Consider the following 11,826-nt stretch of genomic DNA (forward strand, 5'->3'; position numbering starts at 1 on the left):
TTTAATTGGTAGTTGTTGACAAAATTTCTAATCTTTTAACCTCAAAACTTGATGGTAGAAAGGTAATAAAGGCCACGACATGCCTTAAGCATATCATCAAAGGAGAACCAAAATAATACCTTCATTTTAAATTCTTTCACAGAACATTAGCATTTACAGCTAGTTGTGCAATGGATATGGAGTATAATATTTGCACTACTTATGTTAGTTTTGAAAATTGTGTAAGTTACAACTTTAGAAGCATAGAATTGTTTTTCTACAATCTAGAAATTTTTTCGTTAATCTGGCAAGGGTCAAGACCTGTAGTACTCGGAGTTATTATACTTGGTGGTCTTTACAGACCACAGTGAGATTAGAAATAAAGCGAACAAATAGAATGACGGGAAAAGGAAAAGTAACTTGTCATTTACGTAGTGCATGCTAACAAGTCTAAGAGGATTCACATTAACTGCTCCCGTCAACCAAATCCAGACTAATTAGAAATCTACAAGTCGGTCAAAACGGGATCAACTTACGAGCAACAAATTCTTACAAAGAAGCAACCAAATTATACATGTCCTCTGACATAAAACTGGTAGGATTAAAAAACAAAAGGCCAAAGAGAACCTAATTATAGAGATCATCTTCATCAACTCCACCAGCAGAAGCAGCAAATGCATCTGTACCAGTAGTCCCAGAAGTGGTATTGGCGAAACGGAACTCTGTGCCAAAACCTCTAGATTGCTGTAAGGTCTGAGCAAATGCCTGATACTTACGGATATCAGCATCACTGACACTTCTCCGGGCAAATTTCATGGATTCCTCAAAATGCGCAGCCTTGATTTCAGCAACTTCATCATCCACATCCTCCTCCATAGCCTCAGGGTTATCTTTTCTCCTCCTCTCTCTTTCAATGTCCTGGAATTCAACAAAGACAGTTAATAAAAAGAAAAAAATAGTCTAGAGAACAGAAAGAACTCCAAAGAAGGTTACTTTTCAAACACATCTCTCTAATTCTGAGAACTTAAAATTCATAGGTGAATAACAACAGTTAAATTTTCATGTCACACAGGCATCAAATTCTGATAACTTAAAAATGCAGGAACACAGATAAAAGAATTCAATCAATCAATCAATCAAAGCCTTAATCCCAAAAGTGGGGTCGGCTAACATGAACCAAATTTGATTATTCCGTGTAGTCATCAACATAAATCTTTCTCCTCCATCCCTTACGATCCAAAACTTCATCCTCACGTAAATCCATGCACTTCATATCCTTCCTCACTCCTTCCAACCAAGTCATCTTTGGTCTCCCTCTTCCTCGTTTAATCCCTCCATGGTCCCACTCTTCCACTCTTCGCACCGGTGCACCCTCGGGTCTCCGTCTTACATGTCCAAACCAACGCAGACGATTTTCCCTTAATTTATCTACAATGCCCGCCACACCTACTTTCTTGCGAATAACCTCATTTCTGATTCTATCTCTTAAAGTGTTTCCACACATCCACCTTAACATGCGCATTTCCGTAACCTCCATCTTTTTAATATGCTCTTTCTTAGAAGCCCAACATTCTGTACCATAGAGCAACACTGGTCTTATGGCAGTCCTGTAGAATTTTCCCTTCAACTTTAAGGGAATGCTGCGGTCGCATAGCACTCCCGTGGCCGCTCTCCATTTAAGCCACCCTGACTTAATCCTGTGGGTCACGTCTTGATCAATGTCACCATTCTTCTGGATGATCGACCCTAGGTACTTAAAACATTCACTCATGGTCAAATCCTTTCCATCCAAACTCACCACTTCATTGCTTGTCCCCCTCTGAGTGCCATGACATGAGCCGAACACAGATAAAAGAATTAAAATTCAAAATATCGCACGCATCAAAATACTTGCCTTCTCAATGTTCTCTCTGATGGCATATTTGCAAGCTCGCTGACATATTTCAGTTATATCTGCCCCACTGAAGCCTTGAGTGTACTTGGCAAGCGCTCTAATATCAACATCTTTAGCAATAGGCGACTTCCTCAATGCAGCCTTAAAAATTGAATAACGAGATTCCTCATCTGGAAGAGGAATATATATTAGTTGATCAAGACGACCAGGTCTCAGAAGCGCTGGATCAATAATATCAGGTCTATTGGTGGCGCCAATGATGAAAACAGTTTTTTTGGCAGACATGCCATCCATTTCAGTCAAAAGTTGGTTCAAAACCCTGTCAGCAGCGCCACCTGCATCACCTGAACTACTTCCCCTCTGCAAAAACACAACCACAGAACACAGTTGAATCAGCCAGATTGACTATTAAATGAAACTACAACAAAATAGCTAATTATTGATTAAAAAAAAGCCTTTGAAAAAATAAATAAAAAAAAAAATAAAAAAATAAAAAAAAAAATAAAAAAAAAGAGGTTGATGTGATCCATGAGGCAAACACTGTGAAACCCTTAACCTTAACCAATAAACAAGAAGTTTCTCTTTACAGAAATGACATTCATAATGCAATTCAGACATTAAAGTTCAACCATCCACCCCCCACCCAAAAAAAAGAAGTTATACATGGTGGCATGATATTATATACTGATTTTAATGCGCCCTTATCGTCTGTTTTATGGCTTACCAATGCTTATATAAAAGAATTTAATAACTAACCCTTAACCTTAACCAATAAACAACCCACACTCTCTTCGGTTGATTTTGAATTGTTCTTCTCTCCTCAGCTATGCCCAACACTGTGAAACCCTCTATCTTTATCTTTCCTCGTCTTCTTCACTTTCTCTCTATTCTCATAACCATCTCTCCCCTCTAAGTCACTCCTTCAATCACAGTCTAGTTCTCTTTCCTTATAATCAAAATTTATTAAAAAACAAAAACAGAAATAATTTTTTTTTTTTTTCTGGATGTGAAATCAATTTAATTGGCTTTTCTAATATATGGGGCTGAGTTTTTTGAAAGATATGGGGTTGAGTTTTTATTTTATTATTTTAATGTATAATTAAGCCTCCAAGGTTCAGTTTTAGAAATAAATCTCAGCCTTTTGCTAGTAAAAGTGGCACATAAGAAGTCTGCACTTATATATGCTCTCTCTTTTCCAACCTCTTCTACTGTTCATCCATTCCGCCTATTCTTCTTATATGGTAAACCCATCAATTGTAATTAAAAAAAGTTTGAATCCTAAGCTTTTACCCACTTGAAAACACTTAAAAATTTTGGATTTTCAACCTTGGAAGATAGAAGAAATCAAGCCCACTAAATGTGGAGGAAGCCACCACCAATTCAAGATAGGCACAACCGCACAACAACAGTGAAAGCAACAACCACCACCAATTTGGTCAAGATGGGTGTTAACTAGGGATAGGTTAGTAAAATTAGGATTAAGATTATAAAAATCAGTCATTAAATTGTTGGATCAGCCATAAAGTCTATATATCAGCACAAAAGGACTAGTATTGGAATATGCAATGTCACTGGGTCACTTGAGAAAACAATTAAATAATTATGTTTTAAAAAAAAATCCCACCCAGCAGAATTTTCAATTACCATGAGGCCACCACGTAAAACTTCCCAAATCAAAAAATTAATGTAAACCTAAAACAACTAATGTCTTAGGATTATTAACAGCTAGCTCACCAAAGCAGAGTTCAAATCAATGTATAACTGCAAAACGTAAAAGGTTTAGGTAAAGAGAAACTGCTTTAAAAAAAGACACAAGTGTGCCTTCAAAACTTTCCCTTTCCCAATGGTGTTTTCAAATTTCTCCATTGATTTTTTTGGCATAACTAACAGAACAAGCTGAAAGGCTCCCAGTAAGGACAATAGCATCACAGGATAAATTCTATGCAACTGCCAAACATTTTGAAAGGGGAGTGAATTAAACCACTTAAATTCTTAAAAGCCACAACTTTAAACAAAAAAAAAAAAAAAAAAAAAAAAAAAAAAAAAAAAAAAAAACCAAAAACAAAAAACTTGACCATTTGATATAAAAGAAGATAATATATCCCATCCATAAATAGCAAGCAAAGAAAACATTAAAATACACTTGTAAAAAAAAAAAGTCTATGTGCGCACCTGAGTTGCAATTGAGTCAAGCTCATCAAAAAATAGAACACATGGAGCTGACCCGCGGGCCTTGTCAAAAATCTCTCTGACATTAGCTTCACTCTCTCCAAACCACATTGTTAGCAATTCAGGCCCTTTCACACTGATGAAGTTAGCCTGACATTCATTAGCAATAGCCTTTGCCAGCAAAGTCTTTCCACATCCAGGAGGCCCGTAGAAAAGAACTCCCTTGGAAGGAGACATTCCAAATTTCTCGAATTTCTCAGGATGCTCCACAGGATATTGAACAGTCTACAACAAGAATACATCATGTGTTCAGTTTACAGTATAGAAGATAAAGAAAAGTGAAAAGCAATTGAAGGCTAATAGAAGCACCTCTTGAAGTTCCCTTTTGACATTTTCAAGGCCACCAATGTCATCCCAAGAGACATTGGGAACTTCCACAACCTGACAATAAATAAATACAAACATAATCAACAAAAACTACAAGAACAGAAAGGAATTTAATACTAATGATATCACAACATAACCCAACCGTTTCACGCAGAGCGGATGGATTGCTCTGGCCAAGAGCAGTATGGAAGTGTTCATTTGTGACAGCCATGGAATTAAGGATCTCAGCATCAATAGTCTCATCTTCCAGGTCAATTACGTCCATCTTTTCTCTGATACACTGAAGTGCAGCTTCAGTGCACAAGGCAGCCAGGTCAGCACCAACATAACCATGTGTTTCCTTGGAAATTTTTTCTAAATCAACCTGTTTGACAAATAGAAACTCAATTAAACAGATTACAGCAGAGACATCTTAATATTAATATTTTAAAGAAAAGAAAGGTACATACATCTTCAGAAAGCTTCATGTTTTTCGTGTGAATTCGAAGAACCTCAAGTCTCCCAATTTCATCTGGAACACCAATATCTATTTCTCTGTCAAATCGACCAAACCTTCTCAGCGCTGGGTCAATGCTGTTAGGACGATTTGTAGCACCCATAACAATAACATGTGCCCGTGATTTAAGCCCATCCATAAGAGTCAAAAGCTGGGAAACAATACGCCTCTCAACTTCTCCATGGGTTTTCTCTCGTTTGGGAGCAATAGAATCAATTTCATCAATGAAAATGATGGATGGAGCATTCTTCTCAGCTTCCTCAAAAGCTTTCCTGAGATTGCTTTCACTTTCCCCAGCCAATTTTGACATGATCTCTGGCCCATTGATACAAAAGAAGAATGCACCAGTTTCATTTGCCACAGCTCGGGCTATCAGAGTCTTTCCCGAACCTGGTGGTCCATAGAGCAAAATTCCTTTTGGTGGCTTGACACCAATAGATTTGAACAATTGTGGGTGTCTCAATGGCAACTCTACCAGTTCCCTAATTTGGGCCATCTGTTTCCTAACACCACCCACGTCATCATAGCCAACCTCATCTAATCTATCCTCCTCTTCTCGTTTAATTGGCTCGCCCTCGCAGAAAATCTCAGTATCCGGGGCAACAACACAATATTCAGGAGGATCAGTCTCAATAACCTTAAATTCAACGCTTCGCATTCCTCCTCGCACAAGAAAATAGTCTCCCTTCCTCACTGGCCGGTAAGCTTCCAAAAAATAAGCTGCAAAGCAGACAAAAAAAGAGGACAAGTGAACTCCCTGCAGATGGTTACAAATAGCTAGATATAAAGGTTGATGCATTATGCAAAGGCTGTAAGGCCTGTAACAAAAAGGATTTCAACTTGACGTATCACGATGATTAATTATGTACCATGCATTAAAAAAAGTCACAAAGATATGCTATAGATAATTATGTTACCCCAACATCAACTATATTGCATTACTAAAGCTGTGATTCACAAATTGCATTTACTTGCAAATTGGCTCCTTCTCACTAGAGTCCCACTTAAAACCCATAATTCAGATTAGGTTAGCAAGAGAGAAACTAAACCAAAATAAAATGACACTTTTTTTCTTGCAAAGGGAGTGACGAAACCATTTGCTCATATTTTAGTGGATAAGATCGTAAATGTGAAAATTTTCAACTTTTATCATTTAAAACGTGTGTTTCAGAGCTTTTGAATAAATGAAGTGTGACATAATACCTATGGTGCCACTCGATAACACCCTTACTGTAACACCATTATTTTCCAAGATACCATAGCAAAATTTATATAGATCATACAACTATTTAACTGATGAGCTAGTTCAAACATCTTTATGGACCAGCAAATAATACAACCACATAAATCCACTGTCCAAATATAAGTATTTAACAAGCCAAACAAATATTAATTTAGACCACTCAAGGACTTCAAGAGGGATAACACACTAATTGCACATTAATGCACATATCATAAAGTTCATTTCAGATCATATGTAATTAATCTTACCTTTCTTAAAAAATCAAATTGTAGATAACACTTTCTGAAAGAACACTCAGAGAATATTCCTTTTAAAGCTAATTGTCTAGCTCACTTACAGTTATAACACAAATTAAAAAAAGTAAAGAAAAGGGGTAGAGTCTAGTGCCCATTGGTAAAGCCTTAAGCAATGGGTTTGGCATAAATATATAGGGCCATGGCCACCAATGAAAAAATGTAGGGTGATTGAAAATATCAGTTTCCAAAAAAGAAATATTCAAAGTGATAAAATTAAAATAAAATAACTCATAAAGCTTGGAAATTGATTAAAGATTAATGGTTTCTTACAAATGGTAATAGTAGGTTTAGCCTACAAAGCTCAAATTAGTGACTTGAGGTCACAACTCTCCTAATCGTGGATAAAGGTCACAACTCTCCTACGGAATCACTCCAAAATTCTGCCTTACCTTCTCCTCTCCCCCTCTATCTATTTATACTAAAGCTAAGGACTATAAACCTAATAATACTAGACTTTCCAAATTGCCCCTTCTAAGATTAGTCTATTACACAGACAAAACTTTGCTACCTCAGCCCACAGCTTGCATCGAATCAATCAAAACAACTACAACAATCAACACAAGTGCACAACTACACCTTGATACATGAGTTCACCTTTGCAAAGGTCCAAATAAATAAATAAAAAAGCAACTTTATAAGAGATTATAATTGCAAGAATTTGTCTTAAATTATCTCAAGGACTCTCAACGGGCTTTTCCAATTTTCTACTTGAGAGCAAAATACATTCAATCTTGGCTACTTGGGTAGTTGTCGTGTCTCATTTTTTCAGGAAAAAACATGTAGCTACAAGATAACTGATAATTTTTTCAGGAAAAAAAAAAAAAAAAAAAAAAAACCATAGAGTTTAGGCACTCAAGATTAGTCTAAAAGAAGGATAAGAGTCAAAAAAACTGTGCAGAAAATAATTATATTGCTCAACGGTTTTATGGTAATATTTTTAACACACGGCTTAAACTTCAATAACATTAATAATTTCAGTGTTGTGAAAAGTGGAAACTTACGTTTTAGGTAAGCATCAAATAGATTTCCAGTGACACCCTCAATGGTATCATCAATAGGAAGAATATGCACACGCTTCCCATATTTCACATCAGGACACTGGTGTACAGAAATCACATCACCAAGTCGCACCCTTAAATTAGATCTCACAACCTTGTTCATTCTGATCTTAGGTTCTTCGCATGTCTCATCAGCAAGGGCAATGCAGATTGTGTCCTTCCTTTTCTTTCCCTAGAAAATGTCACCAAAACAGATGATGAAAGTCAGAATTCAAAAATCATCAAAAAAAAAAAACATTAACAAAACTTGTAGTAGGAAATCAAAATCATAGTGGTTGTTCAGTTGTCATTTGAAATAGAAGTTCCCACGAATTTTAAATTCAAAGGAATAAATTTCAAATTCGAATTCATGGGAATATCACAAAGTTACTTGGTTAGAAACGGAGGACAAAACCAACAAAATACCATACATATCTAAACCACATACAGAGCACTGTAAATGTAAATAAACTCCCAGTCTTTCTACCTCTCATGAACCAAAGAAAGCACCAAAATTTAAAGGCTATACCAGAGAACAACTCAAGACATCTAGTTCTCCATGACATTATACGTTTCAATTCATTATTTTGTACTTGAATTTTTGTAAGGGTACTTAGAAACTCCAAATATCTCTTTGAAAGATAAACTTGTTGCATAGGTTGTCATCAATCAAGTCTCCATTGACCCAAAACAAACTCAAATGTAAAATGGACTCAGCCCATTATTCTCTATCCTGAAGAGAGCCTAATCTGCACCCAGTAAAATTGGAGGAGCCTAGTTAAGCAACTCAGAAGGCATTTAACACGCCTTTAGGATCAAACACAAAAAGGTCCCCAAGCAAACCTACACAAACTTCTTAAAACCAAAATCCCCAATGCTTTGAGGATGTAAATTGTTTCTCTATTCCTTTCACGATGGGTATCGGATAAGCAGCGAAAAATTGTAACTAAATTTGTAAATTCAAACTCTTTTAAATCCAAAAACTAATCATAACAATTTGCAGTACAAATTGATTAAAACCCACCATTAATAAGTTAAACAAAGCCAAGATCAATTAATCGGTGACCTAAATATTCGACAAAACACCTTCAACCCCTTCTAACATGGACACAAGTCACACAACACCAGCAGATGCCCCAATTCCCAAATAACATATAATCAGAATGTCATACATAAACCTATAAATCTCTCCATACCCTCATCATGGATAACACATTAATCCGAAACACCGCCTTTAGCAACAATATAAATTCTACACGACTTCAAAACACGCGCAATTCTAAAAACCCTAAGTAACCAGGAACATCAAATAGTACTTAGTATATATATAAAAAACACAAGATCAACAGAAATCATAAATTCATACCAAGATCAACAGAAATCATAAATTCATAACAAAATCAACAATAAATATAACCATAAATTAAACAAAAATAAATAACAACCTTGATTAGAACAGTATCACCACGAAAAAGCTGAAGTTTTTCCATTGTATCAGGGTGCATAGAAACAACCGAATTATCATCATTCACAGCTTCATCGACAACCAAACGATTCACAGCCTTCTTACGCTCAAGAATCGCAGTACTAAAATCTCTTTTCGCTCCCTTACTGTCAAAAATCCACAATTGAGTTGCACAATTATCAGTAAAATTCAACAAAATCATCAAAATTTCGCAATTAAATTACATGATTAAAAGTTCATAATTTCACAATTGAATTACATCAAAAACAGAAATCATCAAAATTTCAGAATACATGATGAAAACTTACTCAGAGGATTCAGCAGGATCCGCCATAGATTAAAGGTTGCTGTTGATTGAATACGAAAAAAATTTGCAGAGCGAAGAAAGAAGAGAGAGAAAATAAGAGTGTGATTAAGGGAAGAAGAAGAGAGGTGAGATATTTATAATGGTTGTAGTTTAGATGAGTAGGTACGGCTTCCTTTCGTGCGTAGAAAGAAACACATTTTTTTTTTTTTTTTTTTTTGGGTGATAGGATAAAAGTTGACAGGGCCTTAGAGCAACTCCAACGGCCGGCGTAGTATCATCTTGGTTATGTACTTTGTTACACCACCACACACGCACCACCGGCCGGCGTAGTATCATCTTGGTTATGTACTTTTACGTAATATCCTAAAATTATTATATAGTACTCCGTAGTTGATATTTATTAATTTCTTTTTGCTATTCTAATTTTTTTTTAACATAAGTATAACTTCAATTTTTTGATCTTAAGTTTTTAAATTATTTGGTTGATGTTACTGTCTTATTCATTAGTTAGAACTTGGATTTATTAAACTGAAATAAATTACTTTTATATATCAATTATTATTTCATTCATCAGATATTTACATTAATATCAAATTTTTAATTTTTTAAAGTAATTTAAATCATAATATCAAAAGATAATTTTCAATTTTTATTAAATGATTTAAATCATAATTAATATTTGTTGTTTTTTTTCCTATGTGGTTATACTCTCAAATTCTATTTGTTAATTTTGCTTAAGCGGTGAATAAATTTTGTAATTCTTAAATAAAATATAAATCTAATTTATCATTGATCGAAATGAGACTTTAGCTTGGCACGCCGAACCCATGCGATATACGTTTTATTTATTATCATTTTGTATAACTTTTAGTTTTTAAAATAGTTTAACACAAATTTTAATATCTAAAAATAATTTTTAGTTCTGTAAAAAGAAGATAAGTATTTAGTTTTTTAAATAATTTAAATCCTGATAAATCATTACTAGTTGTTTTTACTTACGTGTCAAAATTCTAAAATCTCATTTGTTAGTTTTGCTTAGGTGGTGAGTGAATTATTAATTTTAAAATAAAATAAAAATCTAATTTTTAATTGGTCAAAATAATAACTATACTCATGTGGCGCCGAATGCTCCCGAAAAATGCCACTTTATTTATATAATATATTAGATTATCATAAGGGATTATATGATTGTATTAACATTCAAGCCATAAAATTTATCCTAAATTTAGTGTCGAGCCATGTAGACGACAAATAAGTATTATTATGACACTAATGATGCTAAGTAAGCAAATTTCTAATACTACGTAGATTTTTTTAGATAAAATTTTGTATTGAATTTTATTATTGATATATTTCTAATAATTCATATGTAAGAAAATTAATCATAATTTTTAACTACTAACACATCTAAATTATAATGATTTTTTTAATCCTAGACATAATGAGATACTAATAGATGCAAATTTAAAACTCGTTAAAAGCATAACAAAATAGTGAATAAGGGATTATATGCTATTCATAGAGTGCTCTACATGTTATAAAATTTAATATTCAACCCGAAACAATTCGGGCATCGCCTAGCACAAAACTAGTATTTAAATAAAAGGGGTATTTTTCGAGAGCATTCGATACACCACTTAAGCAATTCAACCAATGAAAAAAGCGATTCTCTTAGAATTAAAAGTTAATTGCCACATAATTAAAATTAACAAATGAATTTTTTTTAAACTATGAATAGTAATTTATGATTTAAATTATTTTAAAAAAAACAAATAGTATTTTTTCATATTAAAAATTTATCCTAATATCTGACGAAAGAGATAACATATACAAAGGCATGACCAATGAAAAAAAAAGATTTTATATTTAAATTAAAAAAAACTTTTCACATTCAAAATTTTGTCTGGCACATTTGGTGAACGATCATTAACCATGAGATTTCAAATCGTGCCGTTAACACTTACAATGTTCTCCGTATTAGTTTTCTCATTAGATTAGTTGTGTCATTTTTATTTTTAAGCCAAATTAAAATCGAATTATTGATTACCTACATAAGTGAGACAATAAAAAAGAGCTAATGACAAATTAATTGATGATAGCCGCGTATTGATTAAAATTGAACTTGTGACCTTTATAGTAAAAACATCAAATTGATTAAATTGAAGAAATATTCTCCCTTCGTCTCTAAATTACATTCCTACTTCTCTCTATTATGTAAGGAATAAATGCTAGAAGTAGGAATGTAATTTAGGGACGGAGGGAGTACATTTCATTTTATTGCAATACAAACTAAAAATTGTTACTCACGGCTCACATAAATACCTTCCAAAAGAAAGCTCTTAATGATTAATATAAAAAACAATTATTGAAGTAATTACTTCTAGCCCTATGTGATATCGAACGACCCTGAAATTGATTACTAATGATCCCTAAGTTTTCCATTTTATTTTGAGTTTATGACATTTTGAATCTTCTTTATCTTTATTGATGTTCTTAGTATTGATATTAGATGATGATTATGCTTGATTGATGTTCCATATCTCCAAAATCCTA

General features: G+C 33.8%; 1 protein-coding gene across 1 annotated transcript; it reads right to left on the bottom strand.

The window, feature by feature from the left end:
* Window positions 1-382: 382 nt before the first annotated feature.
* LOC145570519 (cell division cycle protein 48 homolog) lies at window positions 383-9,434 on the bottom strand. The gene is made up of 9 exons (XM_081629636.1): window positions 9,275-9,434; window positions 8,947-9,112; window positions 7,466-7,694; window positions 4,879-5,645; window positions 4,572-4,793; window positions 4,412-4,483; window positions 4,046-4,327; window positions 1,874-2,233; window positions 383-897 (listed from the first exon to the last, which is right to left on the bottom strand). The coding sequence occupies exons 1-9, from the start codon at window positions 9,298-9,300 to the stop codon at window positions 607-609; spliced, it is 2,415 nt and encodes an 804-aa protein (XP_081485762.1). The 5' UTR covers window positions 9,301-9,434; the 3' UTR covers window positions 383-606.
* Between the last annotated feature and the right edge of the window lie 2,392 nt (window positions 9,435-11,826).

This window comes from Chenopodium album, chromosome 12, assembly GCF_948465745.1.
Source record: "Chenopodium album chromosome 12, dcCheAlbu1.1, whole genome shotgun sequence".
Lineage (NCBI taxonomy): Eukaryota > Viridiplantae > Streptophyta > Magnoliopsida > Caryophyllales > Amaranthaceae > Chenopodium > Chenopodium album.

Excerpts from the sequence above, each read along its gene's own strand:
- LOC145570519 (XM_081629636.1), bottom strand. The coding sequence starts at position 9,300 with ATGGCGGATCCTGCTGAATCCTCTGA. Across the intron at positions 4,794-4,878 it reads ACATGAAGCTTTCTGAAGAT|GTTGATTTAGAAAAAATTTC; the intron begins GTATGTACCTTT and ends TTTGTCAAACAG. Across the intron at positions 4,484-4,571 it reads CATCCGCTCTGCGTGAAACG|GTTGTGGAAGTTCCCAATGT; the intron begins GTTGGGTTATGT and ends ATTTATTGTCAG.